This window comes from Globicephala melas, chromosome 10, assembly GCF_963455315.2.
Source record: "Globicephala melas chromosome 10, mGloMel1.2, whole genome shotgun sequence".
Taxonomy (NCBI): Eukaryota; Metazoa; Chordata; class Mammalia; order Artiodactyla; family Delphinidae; genus Globicephala; species Globicephala melas.
The window spans coordinates 59,913,520-59,931,825 of record NC_083323.1 but is presented as its reverse complement, the minus strand read 5'-3'; the positions used below and the strand labels follow the sequence as shown (position 1 = coordinate 59,931,825).

The 18,306-nt window shown below is 38.7% G+C and overlaps 1 protein-coding gene across 4 annotated transcripts in view; it reads right to left on the bottom strand.

Annotated features, from left to right (window-relative positions):
• Window positions 1-18,306, bottom strand: part of LOC115858674 (cyclic AMP-dependent transcription factor ATF-7) — a 91,056-nt gene that overhangs the window by 65,716 nt on the left and 7,034 nt on the right. For all 4 annotated transcript variants that reach the window (XM_060305672.1, XM_030866815.2, XM_060305674.2 and 1 more), the window contains exon 2: window positions 6,677-6,745. In XM_060305672.1, coding sequence (XP_060161655.1) covers window positions 6,677-6,724 — 48 coding nt within the window. In that variant the 5' untranslated portion in view covers window positions 6,725-6,745. The remainder of the gene's footprint in view (window positions 1-6,676; window positions 6,746-18,306) is intronic.

Sequence of the window (18,306 nt, the reverse complement as noted above, 5' to 3'; positions counted from 1 at the left end):
AAAAAACTTAAGTTTGCCCTGTTACATCCTTTGAGCAGAACATTTAAGTTCTCTTTCTTCTCCTATGAAAGAGCATCCAGAGAGCATCTCTTGCACCTTGTTCGTAATGCACAATTTATCGGCATTTCGTTTCCTTTCTAAATGGCCGGGAGGGAAGAAGAGCTCCATAGCCACTGTGTGTGGTTAGTAATGGCGCTTTTACTTGTCATTGTACAAAGCCTGTTAAATATTTACAACACAGCAATATCTAGTCCTAAACACCCAGTTGTGAGTTTGAATTTTTTTAGAAATAAATCTATGACAAGTTTTCCCCAGCAAAACGCCAGAAGACTCTCCTAACAGCTTCAAGAGACCCAGCGGGTCCAGAGGAGCAGTTATAGGCCATCTGGTGATTACTTATTATTATTTATACAGCAGTGTAGATGTACACACAGATGTGTTATGAATCCACATACAGAGTAGGCCTTAACAAGGGCTTCAGACAAAATGCGACTGCTGAGCAAGTCAATCTGCATTAAAGAAACATGCTAACCAGACAGAGGGAGCACAGTGGCTGTGTTTCAATTTGCCGCATTAGCTGGAAGAGTTTTTGATAAAAGAACAAAGAATTCTATATAATAATGACAATATCTTGTAAGTTAACAACCTAGTTATATGTACATGGTTTTGCAGGGGTGGCAAAAGAGGGATTAATGAAGGACAGGCTCTCATATCCAGAAGGCGGTTTATAAATTCAGCAGTTTGTAAAAGAAGGGACTAGGAAAGAGGCCCTTCTCCTGACTTAGGATGAACTGAGATACAAAGACAGAGGATTTTTTTTTCTATCAGGAATGTTCTGAGAACAGTTTCTGGGCTCCCATACCAAATATTAAGTCATATCCAAGGAAAACAAGAGTGAGTAACTGAAAATTTTCACCTTAATTTCTTGGGTATAGCTCCAATTAGGTTCATACGGCCTTTTTTTTTTGGCAGACTGGAGCTTGGATGCTTTTAACCTACTATGCTCTTAGTAACGTAATAATAAATATAACACAAAAAACTAAAATAACCAACCACTTGTTTCTAAGAGTAAATGTCAAAAGTGCCAGATCTGACATTAAAAAAACTTGGGTTTAATTCCTTGCTCTTAACATGTCTACATTTTTTATCCCAGTCCCAGTTTTTTTCTTTACTATGCATAACAGTGGTCTACTGCTATTACAAGATTACATAAAACTGCAGCATACTTAAAGTGGACTGAAAGTTATTTCAAAATCAACATATTATTATTACAAAAAACAAGGTTAGCATTTGGCCTAATTGTGTATAAGGCAGTGTATCTTCAGCTGCCTGACAGCATGCAGGCACTCTTACCAGATGGGAACTGGATTAATTATTGAATGAAATATGAATTATTAAATAAAATTTTGAATTTTATTTATTTATTATTTTTTCTTCGGTACGCGGGCCTCTCACTGTTGTGGCCTCTCCCGTTGTGGAGCACAGGCTCCAGACGCACAGGCTCAGCGGCCATGGCTCACAGGCCCAGCCGCTCCGCGGCATGTGGGATCTTCCCAGACCAGGGCACGAACCCGTGTCCCCTGCATCGGCAGGCGGACTCTCATCCACTGCGCCACCAGGGAAGCCCAAAAATTTGAATTTTTTAAAAACTCTTGGCAGGCGGTGAGAAAGAAAGGCTTATTTGTTTGCCTGAAATTGTTTTCACCTGTTGAAGCATGTAAAGATAGCACATATCACAGCACATATCACCACAAGTGGTGTTTATGTACCAGAGCCATTTTTTCCTATGTTATTCTCCAATTCAAGATGCTCCCCTAACATAAAGAATTAGTAATCAACACGAGCCATTCTTCCTTGCTTTTCTTTTGTGCCAATGCCAGTTAATAGGAAAACTTGCCAAAGGGACAGAACTAACAATCCAGAGTCCCACAGTACCAGTAGAGCCTATTTCATGGGAGGGCTGGGATAACAGGAATAATCTCTATAGATTTGTGTTACATAGGCAATAAAATATACACCTTTGCAGCATGCCAGCATTTAACCAATCATAGAAGCTATTTGTTGCCTCATATATTACAAAGCAATAGAGATTTAAGGGATAATGTTCATGGAGGCAGAGGATACGAAGCAATAAACAGCACTGGAGGTTGGTTAAATGCCAAGTGAAGCCAGGACTACAGCACCATAAACATTATTCCTATTATATGACAAGATAAGGATGTAAAGAAGCTGCCCTCCATCCCACCACAACTAGGGCTCTACTGCTACCCTGGCCTTCGGAAGGGAAAGCAGGCTCCGGAGGTCTTTGAACTAGTTATACGTGTCGTGTCTCAGAAAGATATGAACAGCACATCAACCTGTACCTAAATGTTCTCTGGGAGAAGAAAAGATCTGGTAGTAGATATCCTCGGTGGGGGTGGGGTGGGGATAGAATAACAGCACCTCAGCATCACAATGGGTAGAGAAACAATCAAAGGATTTTTCCTTAAAAGGACAGAGTCGATACACAGTGGTTATGACAGAAACCTTTCTCAAAAATGGCTAATAATGGGATGATACTACCCATGAATAGTACCTTCTCAGAGGAAATGTGTTCCTGTTCTTAAGGAAATAGACATTCTAAGTAAGAAGCTTATACAACCAGCTTCTGCTCAAAGACTTGATGGTGGTAACCAGGACTACTTAAATCTGCATAATTCATACTGCAAACTAGCATCATGGGCCTGAAAGGGAGGTATAGGAATATGGAAATTGTTGACTCCTGGTAATAAAGATTGGACAAGGAATTCCCTGGCAGTCCAGTGGTTAGGACTTTGAGCTTCCACTGCAGGGGGCACGGGTTCGATCCCTGGCTGGGGAACTAAGATCCCACAGGCAGTGCTGTGCGGCCAAAAAAAAAAAAAAAGGTACAAATTTCCAATAAAACATTTTAAGGGAATTCCCTGGTGGTCCAGTGGTTAGGACTCCATGCTGTCACTGCTGAGGGCCCGGGTTCAATCCCTGGTCACGGAACTAAAATCCCACAAGACTGGAGGCATGGCCAAAAAAAAAAAAAAGGACAAAAGGCATCCAAAAGGTAAGATATCGAACTGTATCCACATGAAGTAACAACTCAAATTCAAGATTACTGACACACAGTAATTTTTCCTGCTTCCACATGCAACAGAACTTTATAATCCACCTTCAAGTAAAAGTGCCCCCCAAGCATTAAAAACTTACAAGACTTCCTAGATTCAGCACCAAACTGTATTTCTAATATTTTAATAACACAGAGGCAAAGCTATTTTATAGTTACAATGTTTTTTAAATAGATGCTATCTTATAAACATTTCTGAAACCCATACAACTCAAATTCAACCAGCGCTTTACCACAGGGTATCTGGGGCTCTGCTGCCTTAACACTAACCCATTCTCCAGAAGCAGCTCTATTAACTATTCCTGCTACCTCATTCTGTAAAGAAATATTAGCAGGAATATTACTTTCCCTGAGTTCCTCTTCATGAGGGTGATGAGGCCTCAAGAGAAACAGAGACTCAACAGGAGAATAGGAATAAGTTAGCTCAAAAAGCCCTATCACCTGTCTTTTCAGATAAGAATGCAAAGAACACAAACTTCAGCAGCCATCTTTTTTTAAAAAGTACATGTAGCATATTTAGAACTCAGCTGTGTCACATCAGACTTACTGTTGGGAAGTGGATCATGAACAGAATCCAAAAATAACAGCCATTAAAGACCTAGCAACCAAAACATGTTTACGTATCCATTGAAAGCCCGGTGGTTTTGATTATGTGGTGCAGCGCATAATCCACTAGTCTATTTTAGGTGAATTTTCCTTTCACCTCCCCTTAATATTATGGCATAAGATGATTTCTGAATTTAAGGGTACACAGGGTAAAATCTGGGCAGAGAACAGATATTTAAATAATACAAGATTCCTACAGTTTTTGTTGGTTGGTTTTTTTATGGATCAGTCTCTTGAATTATAATTTGCTTTCATTCCTTCTTCCTCTAACTGGTAGAAGCCACTGATTTTTGAGACTTCTATGGCTGCTGAGTTCTAAACATGCCTTGCAAAAATGATCGTGGTCCTTATTACCCCTCCTGGGACTTACATAGCCTTTTTATTATTCTACCATATCTGGAGTAATCAATGAATCAGTGACAACTGATTATAAATAGGCTTGAAGGCCTCAAAGTGGCTCCAGAATGAAACCATTTTCAAGGTAATAAGGAAGTTGGGACGACAGGCCAAGGGTAGTTCACTTTACCAAATTTATCTCCTCTGTCAGATTTTCACTATTTCATATAACATAAAGCAATCATAGTAAATCTTGTAGAGATCCCACTCTAGAGTTATTTGTTACTAGATATTGGGAGAAACCTGAAAGGAGACTAAATATAACTAAAGAACTACAATCTCGGGACTTCCTTGATGGCGCAGTGGATAAGACTCCGTGTTCCCAACGCAGGGGGCCTGGGTTTAATCCCTGGTCAGGGAACTAGATCCCACATGCATGCCACAACTAAGAGTTCGCATGCCACAAGTAAGGAGCCCACCTGCAGCAACTAAGTCCCAGTGCAACCAAATAAATAAATAAGCAAGTAAATAAATATTAAAAGAACTACAATCTCACCTGACCATAAAGTTTTGACAGGCAAAGCAGGTAAAAGGATGAATCATGCTACCTCAAAGCCTTAAGTTGTAGCTTTTTATCCTTTTTTCTATGAAACAGGTAACTTGAATCCAAAAGAAGGTAGCAATCTCCCTCAGTTCCACACTCACTGAGGGAAAAAAAAGCCTCAGGATCTATGCCAGAGGTTATAATGAATCCTAATGACCAATTCAGAAATGGGAGGGAAAAGTAGGGGAAGGAAAAGGCTTATGGTAAACAGAACCCAACAATACAAGAAGGACCCAAAGTAAAAATCCCTGTTTTCCTACCTCTAGTCCAAAATAATGCAAAACAAAAACAAAGAAACAAACACAAAGCCCTTCTGGGATCTCACAAATCTCAGTGAAAACTACTTTTTTCTGATGAGATAGCCTGAAGAAACCCTACTGATATATTTTCTTTCTCAGAAAGCTTAAGAGATGATTTTCCTATGTATTCCTTTATTTTTACCATCCATTTTTATTTATTTAACTCCTTGTCTGGGTAGTCTTAAGCATACAATACATAAGAGGGGCACTGAGCAGCTTAAACAATAAGTGAAGAAAAATAAATCTTTTCACCAAAAGTGCAGATGCTTTAAAGTAAGTGAGATAAGTAAAAAGGGTACCGCGTAACTATTATGGGAGTCACAGTAAGCACTATAATCAACAAATTCACACACAAAAATTTGGAGGAATCTGATTCAGGTATGTACTCCCATAAAGCTGTCTGAAAACAAATTTACTCTATTTTCCCAAGTGGCTTCTATTGTAAAAAAATATATATACACACATACACACATACACACACACACACACACACACACACACAAACCACATGAGGAAAACATGCAGTCAACAAACAATACAGTTGAAAGCTTTGACAAGGAAGGAAATAAACTCTACAATGCTAAATACTTCAGAATTGGCTTTTTTAGTCTTTTATGAAATTTTCAGCATTTAGTGGAATTTGGAGTCATCCTTCTGCCCATTCCTTGTCACCAACCCTATTTGTCTCTCAAATTCCAATTCTTAGGAATCTCTGGAACTTAACTCTCTTCTTTTTATACTTCTCTAAGTATTTACAATGTTTAATAGAACTAGTCTGCAATCTCACATACTACCAGTAAGTGTCACTGGACAGTCACATGACATATTCCTAACTGAAAAGAAATTCAACCCTTCAGGCTCCATAAAATCAACTGTTGAAGGCAAATAAAACTCTCTTGAATAAAACTTTCTTTGTATTCCTTTCTTCATCCTTTGTGGAACATGGCAGAATGGGAGGATCTAGGAATAAGTGTTAAGAAGGTACAAAATGAAAAAAAAAAAGGCAGTTTCAACAAAATTATTTAAAAAGTACATGATGAAAAATATTTGACACAATGTATACGCATACAAACAATAACATGGCAGCTAACACACAGAACAAGGCACTTAATGGTGTCAGACAGGGAAAATGGCTGAGAAAACTTGTAGCTGATACACTGCTGTGAGATCTCGGATTCTATGTTGGATTTGTCCTTCCTAGACAGGTATTTGCCTTAGCTGCTAACAATGATTTTCTTGATCAACAGTCAAAAGAAACTTTTTCTTATCTAGAAAATCCAAAATAGACTCTGGCAAATTGAGGTTCAAAATGAATGGGTGCATTTTCAGCTTCCTATCCAAATATGTTGAGCAGACTTTTACATCCATGAAGGTTGAAGAAAGGATATTTCTAAACTTGCTTTGTATTTAAATAAATAGCTTTAGAAAGGAGGCGAGAGCAACATGTATTCCTCAACACTGTGTGTTGCGAAACAAACACCAGCAGAATAACAATATGAAAGACAGCAAGGCAGATTTCATTACGGTAGAGTGTCCACATTTCCTCATAACTTGGATTTACACACTACAAATCCTCTGATCTGATTACCTCCAGTGATCACGTAAAACACTGGCTTTAAACTCTTTGCCTCAGTGATAAAACAGCCACTTTGATTCACAACGAGACATTCACAATAAAGTATATTGTAAACGTACCTGTCCACAGCCCGGGGCATTGCACACAAACGGTCTGTCGTCTCCCATATTTCATATAGCAGAGCGGAGCTGAGGAGGGGGAGGTAGGGGGAAAAGTTATGTTAAATACGTTGGAGTTAAAAAAAAAAAAAAGTGCTTCAAAAATATCAAGCCTAGAAACAGGTGTTCCAAGAATGCCGTCTATCAAAGCTGTAAACACAGGCTACTTTGGGGAGACCCATTAGACAGGTGGCATATGATCTACTGTGCCTCGGTTGAAACTTTTAATTAGAAAAATTTAAACCTAAAGAGTCAAGGAATTTCAAGCCTTTTACTAGATTTTTCCCTCTTTCTGCTACAGTATATAACACACTTCTCCAGTATGCTGAATTACAACCAGTGCAGTTCCCTATGTCAATAAATCCACTGAACGCTCGATGCGGAAGCCATATTTCTGAACTAGAGAAGACCAAAATTTGTCATTTAATTAATTAAGGGATTATAGGAGGGGTGCTCCATTTTACAGGGCCATAATCTGGCTCCCTGGTGTATAAACAATGAGACTGTTGGCAAGGGCCGTTTATCCCAGATTATTGCCAAAGAAAACAAAGCACCCATCCTATTGGGCTACATGGGAAATGATTTTCATTAATAAAAAAATAAAAGTAAAACCCTTCTCTCCCCACGGGGAGCCTCCTTCTCCCCCCACCAATCGTCGGTGGCAAATGGAGAAATATCGGTGCCCTTCCCCCCGATTCTATTTATGGCTAGGTTTTTAAAAGCAGCAATAAAACAAATGTCGACTCTTTGGGGGTTTACTGGGTGAATATGTTCCGGCTGTTTGTGCTGCTCTCGGCCAGAGTTCTTGGGCTGCTCTGTTGCAGCCAACAGATGTGTGCTGCTGCAGGGGATAAAAGAAATGGCACTAAAAGGCATCACCATCCATCCTCTCCGTTTCTCTTTAGAATTTAACAGGGTTTATACTGTTGTTGTTTTTTAATTATTGAAGCTAAACTTTTGAAATGTTGATCAAAATTCTTTGTCAAAGAACAATAACTCCAAATGAATGTGTTGGGGAAATTTCTCATATCCCAACTAGGAATAAAAATAGAGGTGGAGATGGATAAGGATTAGAAATGCAAATCATAGTAAAAATATTCCTAAAAGATACAGAGTATTTTGAAAGAGTGAAAGAGAAAAAAGGGGGGGGTCACAAAAATAGTCTTTATAAAATAAACTCCTAAAGGACATTTTCAAACATCCTTCTACAAGACAGAAAGCTGTATGAAAGAATACGAAGAAGGGAAGATGAAAGAGGAAGAACTACAATTTGAATATGCGTAGAAACGACTTCAGAACTATAACCAAATTTCGAATTTTCATCTTGGAGATAAACCAAAATGTCAGGTTAACCTCAGTCAGATCTACGTCAAAATAAATATTAAAGTGCTAGACCAAATCTGGCAATCAGAAAACCATGCCTAAAACTCAGAGGGCAGTGGTAACATCTCTCCTACTCTCTTAAGACTCACTCTAGGGTTGGAAACCCGTATTTCTGGTAGTCTGATCAGTAATTCCACAACTAATCGCTGTTTAAAATTGTGGGGTGCCCCATAAAATACAAAGGGCTTCTTAGCAATCCTTCATTGTGATAGGAACAGGGTCTGACTAGGAAGGAAACTGATGCTGCAGCACTGCTGTAATGGAAGAGAGCCTGTATGTACATAGGTGTACACAGATTTATATCACATTTAGCCAGGATAAATTGCTTCAATAAATTCTGTTCCTGGGAGAGGCCAGCTCAAGCTGATGCTTGGTACTGGGAAAATGAGAGCTTTATTCTTCACACAGCCCCAGGACAAGGAGGTCTTCTGGTTTGTTCGTTTGTTTTAAATACACTTCCTAGAACTACAACACAGTGCAAAAAATAAATACAAATATACAACAGTAAATAAATGCAAAGACCAATGCCATTATGGCTGAAAACTCAGAACATTTCTGGAAAGCAACTGATCTCTGGAAAAATTCCTAACAACTGCTGTGCTGGAGGTAATTTTACATCCTAGTCCCAGAACCTGCTTTTCTAATAAAATCACTAAATGAGAATTTTATTTCAACAAGATCCTCTAACCTATTTTCAATCAGGAAGTAAACTACAAGGGATAGAGCAGATGTAACATAAGCAGGCAGGATTCCTTATTTTTACCTTAATTATGTTTTTTGAGGCTAAGTTTTCTCAGTTTTCTACCGATTTAGAGGAGGAAAAGGGTCTTGGCTGAGAAGTGGGGCAGCACTGGTAGAGAAAGTTGATTAAATAAATTCTGGAATGGTTTTCCTCAAACCACAGAATTCAAAATTTAACTTGGTTTTGCACAATCACATCACAATTTATGGCTTCCAAATTTTATTTCATTGCTAGGAAATAGAGATGAAAAATCAAGACTTTCTAAAAGCAGAAAAAAAGGCAAAAATAAGTTTTGGGGAAGAGAATTAAAATGTAACAGAACCAAGCATTTTCATGGCTCTTAAATATTCAAATCTGTCGGTCACTAACTAGGATTTCCTGCTTCCTTCCGATTTTGCTGCCTTTTGTTTTGCCATTTTCACTGAAGAGAGATCACAATGGGAGGAAGAAGGCCCTCTTTCTTAAATACCTACAATTATTCTTTTTTTTTTGGCCCCAACCGCGTGGCACGCGGGATCTTAGCTTCCCACCCAGATCGAACCCACGCCCCCTGCATTGGAAGCGTGGAGTCTTAACCACTGGACCACCAGGGAAGTCCCCCTACAATTATTCTTCAATCATTCCCTCAATCTCTTGCTCCTTTTCATTTCCATCATTCTTGCTTTTAACTTTAAAGTGATGTCTTTTTTAAAAATGAAATATTTAACAATAATGATCTGTCTCCTCACTTAAAAAGAATTTCCAGTTAACATCATTCTAAAAATTTCTTTCATTCCCAGTCTGCTGTATCAATTGCTACATATAAAGAATGCCATTGCTTATTTCTATTTGATACTTAAAACTAACCTCTGATAATGAGAGGTCAAACTGATGCCTCCTCAAAAACAAATAGCAACACATTTCTGTAGTATAAAGACTGAGACAAAAGGTGAAATCTTGAATAATGATACTGCCATTCACTAGAATTTAACTCACAGCCCATTTGTAACTGTACTGCTTGACAGGTAGATCACGTGTCCAGGCACGGCATTCAAGTCTGTCATCTGTTTCTCAATCTATTCTTCAGGATGAAACTCAAGCATTCTTTAGAACTAAGCAATAAATGACGGACAAGGGGATACACATATTTAGAGACATTTCCAAAAGAAAGTGAAACGCTCTCAGTGGTGATCTTAGAACAGGAAAACAAAGATGCATAAAAAGGCTGTCCTATGGGCCAAGGAAAAGGCTCATGTGCTCAGAATGCATGAATGATAAAAATTGGTATTCATTTAAAAGAGAGAAAGTTATCTGAATGCTGGCAGAAAAGTGAAGAAAATCCAAGGTTTAGAGAATGATTTTAATAATTGGGGTAATTTCATAGAATCTTACTTTTTTTTTTTTTTTTTTTGCGGTACGAGGGCTTCTCACTGTTGTGGCCTCTCCCGTTGCGGAGCACAGGCTCCGGACGCGCAAGCTCAGCAGCCATGGCTCACGGGCCCAGCCGCTCCGCGGTGTGTGGGATCTTCCTGGACCGGGGCACAAACCCGTGTCCCCTGCATCGGCAGGCGGACTCTCAACCACTGTGCCGACAGGGAAGCCCCATAGAATCTTTCTTAAATAGTTTTGTCAGAGCCAGAAGTATATCCTAAAATGGTCAATGTGCAAATAAGAAAACTGATTCTCTGATTCTGTGTGTATACATATGTATATCTATCTTTTTTTTTTTAATGGAATGAGGATGGAGTCTGCCACTGAGGTCTACAAAAAGTCAGTTCTCTGGACCTGGCGTAATATAATTATTTCTTTAGTAACCAACTGATGTTATTAAGATGGCCCAACGTAAGGTAAGGAATAAAAGCCATGTATCAATATAAACACATCCAACGGCCTGTTTGCAGGTTCCTAATAACAAAAAGCAGATATTGCTAAGTATAAAAAAATGAGAAGGGCATATACACCATAAATATCAAAGATTCATGAAAATCTAGAAGGGGTTCAAACTAGCTATCATTTATTCATTCAAAAGCATTACTAAAGAACTACTAAGTGCCAGGCAAAGCGGACACAAAAATAAAGACAATAGTCTTTTGCAAAAAAGAAATCTTTCTCTCAACTGTGTCAAAGAAAACCAGAGCTGGACAGTAGTTAAAGCAGTAAAAAATGGATTTTATTCAGGACTATTGCAATAGTGGCTAAGAGATCTCAGTATATAAACCAGGCTCAGTTTTGAATACACCATGGGCCAGTGGGAATTAACAGCCAAGGACCAGGGTGGAGTTCAGTGACTAGAAAATTACTAAGAGGAAACATAAGGGGTAAAGGGGATTCTGGTTAAACTAACCTAACAAGATTCTTGCTGATGACAGGCCAGGGTGATGAGACATCACCTGAGGGATGGTAGAGGATGAAGAACCTAATCAGATATGCGAGAGAACAGATACTGAGGGTGGGGGGCTCTTGCTAAACTGACTTAGCAGGGTTCTTGCTGAAATTCAGTTTTACAAGGAATTACACAGATAAGCCTAAAAGAAGGTTCAGGAGCCTGACTAAAGTTTGGTCGGGAAAAGAATCCTTGTCATCTGGCATGAAAGATGCCAAGTAAGGGGTAAGAATGATGGCTTAATTTACAAGTTCAATTAGTCATAGGTTGATCAGTATACGTATTAGATCCCTTACTATTTCTCCTATTCTTTTTTTTTTTTTTGCGGTACGCGGGCCTCTCACTGTTGTGGCCTCTCCCATTGCGGAGCACAGGCTCCGGACGCGCAGGCTCAGCGGCCATGGCTCACGGGCCCAGCTGCTCCGCGGATCAGGGCACGAACCCGTGTCCCTTGCATCGGCAGGCGGACTCTCAACCACTGCGCCACCAGGGAAGCCCTTCTCCTATTCTTTATGGTCATTTATCAAATTATTTTACTAGCAATTCCAGAGTATATACGAGCACAAAAAAGATGGCTAAGTCTTGGTAAAAGATCTGACAAGGAAGACGTACGAAACTAGTAACTACAATTTACCTTTGGGATCAAAAAGTAAATTTAATCATTAAAAAAATTCATTAATTCAGGGACTTCCCTGTTGGTACAGTGGTTAAGAATCTGCCTTCCAATGCAGGGGAAGTGGGTTTGATCCCTGGTCAGGGAAAGAAGATCCCACATGCCGCGGGGCAACTAAGCCTGCGTACCGCAACTACTGTGCCCACACGCCTCAACTAGAGAGCCCATGTGCCACAAACTACAGAGCCCATGCACTCTGGAGCCCATACGCAACAACTACTGAGCCCGCGTGCCACAACCAGAGAGCCTGCACACCGCAATGAAGAGCCCGCAAGCCACAACTAAGACCTGACGCAGCCAAAAATAAATATATTTTTTAAAATTCATTAATTCACTGAACACTTTATTCAGCGCCTACCGTATCTAGGCCCCAAAATTCAACAATGAATGAGACACACAAGATATCTGCCCTCATAGTGCTTACTTACAGTCTACAAAGAAGAGGCAAACACAAAGAAAGTAATAAACAAAATCATTTTAGATTAACAGCAGATAATTGCTAAGAAATGAAATCGTGATGTGTTAGTAAATAGAAGTGGACTACTTTAGCTTCATGAATAAAAAGGAAATGGCTGTATTATCTGTGACCAAAAGGGGAATGGGGAAGAATATAGAGATCCAGTTAAAAACTTCTGGAAGCCTTTCCTTTCATAACACGGTTGATGTTCAATAAATATTTACTGATTTAATCTGAAGTAGATATTCAAGTCTACTTTGCTGAAATTTTACACTTATCTTTCCAAGTTTTGCAGAAAGCTGCTGGGTCCACAAGACAACCACTATGCAGGTATTTACGCATTTAAAGCTATATGTATTTAAGACATATTTAAATACATATTTATAACTACTTTGTGCCTAAGGTACTTTATGTGACTGCACCCAACCAATTCTATGCTTTTCCTATCATACAAATAACACAAAAGAAGCTCTACAGTTTTTGGTTAGACTGTTAAAAATGGGGAGAGGGGAGGTATTTGTCAAGTTAATTGACACTTAACTGACCCTTGAAAACAAAACCTAGACCAGAGCTTTTACGGTATATTTTCAAGTATAAAAGAATGCTTGCTAATCAAGGATGCAGCAGAGAGGGCACCTTAATATGGGACTTGTGGGAGTACATATATGGACAATCTTTTTGGAAAGCAATCTGGCAATGTTTATATTAAGTGTCTTAAAAAGTTTTACACCCTTTGAACAAATCATTCTTCTTTCAGGACTTTATTCTGAGGCTAAAACCAGAAACATGGACCATTTATATATGAAAATGTTCATCATAGTCATATTTATAACAAAAAAGAAACAGGAATTAAATGTTTAAAAAGAATGGATAAATATAAATTAAGATATTGTCTTACAATAGATATATTTAAGTTGTTAATAATAACCTTTCTGAAAGCTATTTAACAACATGAGAAAATGTTATACATTAAGTGGGGAAAAAAAGGAGGATACAAGGGGCTTCCCTGGTGGCGCAGTGGTTGAGAGTCCACCTGCCGATGCAGGGGACACAGGTTCATGCCCCGGTCCAGGAAGATCCCGCATGCGGTGGAGCGGCTGGGCCCGTGAGCCATGGCTGCTGAGCCTGCGCGTCCGGAGCCTGTGCTCCGCAATGGGAGAGACCACAACAGTGAGAGGCCCGCGTACCACAAAAAAAAAGCAGGATACAAAATTGCATATGCACCATAATTCCAAATCTATAAAAAAGCAAACAAAATAATAAGCATAGAACAAGATGAGCGAATTAACGTCAAATGTTAATAATGGTTATCTCTGGATAATGGTATTCCAGATGATTTTATTTCCCTCTTTCTACCTTCAGTATTTTCCAAAGTCTCTACAATGATCACAGATTGCTTTTTTTTTTTTTTTTTTGCAGTACGCGGTACTCTCACTGTTGTGGCCTCTCCCGTTGCAGAGCACAGGCTCTGGACGCGCAGGCTCAGTGGCCATGGTTCATGGGCCCAGCCGCTCCGTGGCATGTGGGATCTTCCCGGATCAGGGCACGAATCTGTGTCCCCTGCATCAGCAGGCGAACTCTCAACCACTGCGCCACCAGGGAAGCCCACAGATTGCTTTTAATAAATCAAAAACTTTATAATATAAATAATAAAAAGAATACTGATCTGCATGACTTAAAAAAAAACATGTCTGAGTTTAAAAAAAAAAAAAAGGCCCGTATCTGCTAGACTATTCCGTTTTTTTTTTAAGTTTTTTTTTTTTTTTATGTGGACCATTCTTAAAGTCTTCATTGAATTTGTTACAATATTGCTTTTGTTTTATGTTTTGGTCTTTTGGCTGCAAGGCATGTGGGATCTTAGCTCCCCAAGCAGGGATTGAACCTGTACCCCCTGCATTGGAAGGTGAAGTCTTAACCACTGGACCACCAGGGAAGTCCCTCTGCTAGACTACTCTAAAGCACTAAACAGTATAGTATTTAAAAATTATACAAAGTTGTTCACTCTCTACTACAAAGCAACAGAACCACAGAACCAACTGACAAAGTTCAAAATGAACTACCAAAAACATCTTTCTAAAAATGTAAACTAACAGCATCAAATAGAAATAGACATGGTGGAAACTTAGATCGATACACAGGGTAAATCAAGCATTTCAAGATAATTCCTTATTAGTTACCCTCAAGGACCCGTTTTCAGAATCCACAAATGCTGCCTAACAACAAGTAGTACTTATATTAAACACTTAGAAATTGCCCCAACTGTCCAACACAAAGGGAATAAAGAGAGTTGAAACCAAGCTTAGCAGGTACTGAATGCCTTTCAGTGAGCTACAAATACGCTAAAAAATTTAGACCGGCACCCAGAGCTCTACAGGCCCCATTCCCCTATGATATTAAAAAGAAAAAAATTATATACAAACAGTTCTCTTCCAAAACCATAACTTTGGATACCAACTTTCAGACTCTTAGATAATTTAGCTGCTGCTAAGCAAAGAGTACAAACACTGAAGCTCTTCACCATAGCAGCCTCAACATTTTATTCTCCATAAGATACTCTGTGCTCCTGTGACTTGCATTACATCTAGAACACTGACTTTAGGAAAAGACTCCAATAAACCTATGAACAGTGACACGATAATGAAGGTATGTTAACCGCAGAAAACAAAGAAGACTCATGTTTTACTAGGCAGTAGATTATTTAGGAATTGAAATTTCTGTTCATAAATTCTGGGTTCATTTTCCACTGTAGTATTTAGCATAACAATAGTTTAACACACTATTTCATTAGTAGGTAAACCAAATGCCCCAAAAGGATTACATAAAAAGCATAGGGCTTCCCTGGTGGCGCAGTGGTTGAGAGTCCGCCTGCCGATGCAGGGGACATGGGTTCGTGCCCCGGTCCGGGAAGATCCCACATGCCGCGGAGCGGCTGGGCCCGTGAGCCATGGCTGCTGAGCCTGCGCATCCGGAGCCTGTGCTCCGCAATGGGAGAGGCCACAACAGTGAGAGGTCCGTGTACCGGTAAAAAACAAAACAAAAACAAACAAAAAAGCATATATAAGTCTATAACCTTTAACTAATTAGCCTTTTGTAAAGCACTTTGCTAACAGATTGGAAAACTGAGGTAGAGAGTGTAGAAAAAAAAATGCAAAAGATGAGTCAAGAGGTTGAGGTTGGACTGAACCCTGGTTACCTGTTCTCACACACCCCAAAGAAGATATAAAAATGGACACTGTATCTTTTTATAACACCTGAAAGTTGTATGACAACTTGCATATTGTATGACTACTCCTAAGTGAATCATGTATTTCCAAGTTTACACACAATAGGTGTTTCTTATATGTTTATTATATAAACGAATGTCCAGAAATATGAACTTGAGGGACTATAATTTCTTGGAGCATTATTTTTGTCTAGGAAAATTAAATAATGTTGATAGTTTGAACATTAAGTATATTTTATTATAATTGGGCTTCCCTGGTGGTGCAGTGGTTAAGAATCCACCTGCCTGCAGGGGACGTGGGTTTGAGCCCTGGTCCGGGAAGATCCCACATGCCACGGAGCAACTAAGCCCATGCGCTACAACTACTGAGCCTCCACTCTAGAGCCTGTGAGCCACAACTACTGAAGCCCGCGCGCCTGGAGCCCGTGCTGCGCAACAAGAGAAGCCACCGCAATGAGAAGCCTGCTCACCGCAACTAGAGAAAGCCCGCTCACAGCAACGAAGACCCAACACAGCCAAAAAATAAAAATAAGTAAATTTTTTTAAAGTATATTTTATTATAATAATTTTTAAACTCATAATCCAGTTATAGTATACATCAAGGATTGGTAAACTGCAGCCCATGGGCCAAATCTAGCCTGCCACTTGTTTTTATATGGCCCACAAGCTAAGAATGTTTTTTACATTTTTAAATGGTTGAAAAAAATCAAAGGAAGAAAATTTTGTGACATGTGAAAATTATATGAAATTCAAATTTTAGTGTTCATAAATAAAGTTTTATGGGAACACAGCCATGCTTATTCTTTGCATGTTGTCTCTGGCTAGCTACTTCTGTGCTACAATGCTGGAGCTGTAGTTTCAACAAGAGACCTCATGCCTGCAAAGCACATATTTACCATCTAGCCTTAGTTTGCCAACTCCTGGTATTTATAACTATTATTAATTAAAATACAAGGTTAAGATATCCCAATTATGACAAATGTCAGAGTGATTGTTAATTAAGGACTTTTATTATGTGACTATTCAAGTACTAATTTTTCATCTGACTTCTCGAAATTTAGAAATTAGGTTTTCTTTTTTTTTTAGAAATTAGGTTTTCTTAAAACATGATTGATTAATCTACCTCTATAGTTCTCAATCTTTAGCATATTCATCTAGGCTCCATGTAAAAATACAGATTCACAGGCCTCCTGGATTCTCTTGGCTTTGGGGCCCAAGAATCTACACTTTAAAAAACATTCTTGGTAATTCTGATGCAAATGGTCAGTAACCTACCCTTTGAGATGCACTAAATGGTTGGATATTCCTCCCGTATGGTAAACAACTGTATTTTTCAAGTTTGGTACCATAAGACATCAGTTCTCAAAGTGGGCTCCAGGGATCCCTACAGATCCTTGAGACCCTTTCAGAGGGTTCATGGGTGTTCAAATCATACAAGGGTAAAAGATCTATTTAAGGGGCAACATAGGCCAATTCATTTTTATGTAACAGAGTATTAAAAGTTCACAGATGTGGTAGCAGATTCTACACAATAGCTAACCTTTAAGAAACTATCACTTTTCAGATTTTGACGTAGTATCAAAGAAGAAAGATTATCTACAATTATCTGAAAAGAATCTTTCCTTTTCCTATTACATATCTGTGTAAGCACAGGTTTTCTTCGTATACTTCAACCAAAACAACATATTGTAACAGACTGAATGCAGAAGCAGATATGAGAATACAGCTGTTTTTTATTAGCCAGACATTTGATGTTCTTCCCCCAATTTTTTTTAAAACTATAGATAGTTATTTATGTTGTTATTTTTTTGTGTGTATGTTATTTTAAAATAAGCAAATAAATATTTTAAAATTTTCTCCATTTTAATTTCTAATATACTAAATATTAATAGATATAACCATGATAAGCAAAAGCTCTTTGGAGTTCTCAATAATTTTTAAGAGTATAGAGGGGTGGGTACTGAGACTAAAAGCAGTTTGAGACCCACAGTTTGAGAAATAAACAGTAGAGTGCCCTGAATTGATCAAAGGGAAAGTTAAAATTAATTTCTGGATTTCAGGCTCAGGCATGCAGGGACAGGTTTCAAAGAACGGAACCGGCTTAAATAGACCAAATAGTTTTGCAGCAAATGACTGAAAACAGATGGGAGTGAGAATTAGGCTGAATCATAAGTTAGGCAACACATGGCCAAAGCTTAGAACCTATATGGAAACAGCTTCATACAGGCAACTACTAGACTAGAACTTTCTCTCCAGGCTTTTGGAGGATTCAAGGAACGATTCTGAGCTATTCTCAGAAAGGCTAATAAAGCAAAAACAAAGAAGCAACAACTTGCTAAAGTGATATCAGGAAGCTGAGTTAGAAATAACTAGAGAACATTATACCTATCTGTGTTTGGCCTCAATATGATTTTAGAAGTAAAAAAATTCCTGGAAACTGGTAGGCTGTGAAAAATCTAGTGTTGTGTTTTGGGTTTTTGTGTACTCATTTTCAGATGAAGTGAAACAGCAAAGCAATAGCAATCAACCCCAAAACACTGATCTTTAAGGATAAATTTTAAACCTTCATGGACTTAATTTAAATAGGCTGCAAACAACAACAAACCTGATAGACTCTAACATTAAACCCCAGTATGAGTTTGGTCCCAGATAGGAAATAGCTACAATATCCCACAATGATAATCATGGAGACGCTTAGAAATTCTCAAGAAAAAAATCTATTTTCTAAGACTGTCCACATACTGGCAACAC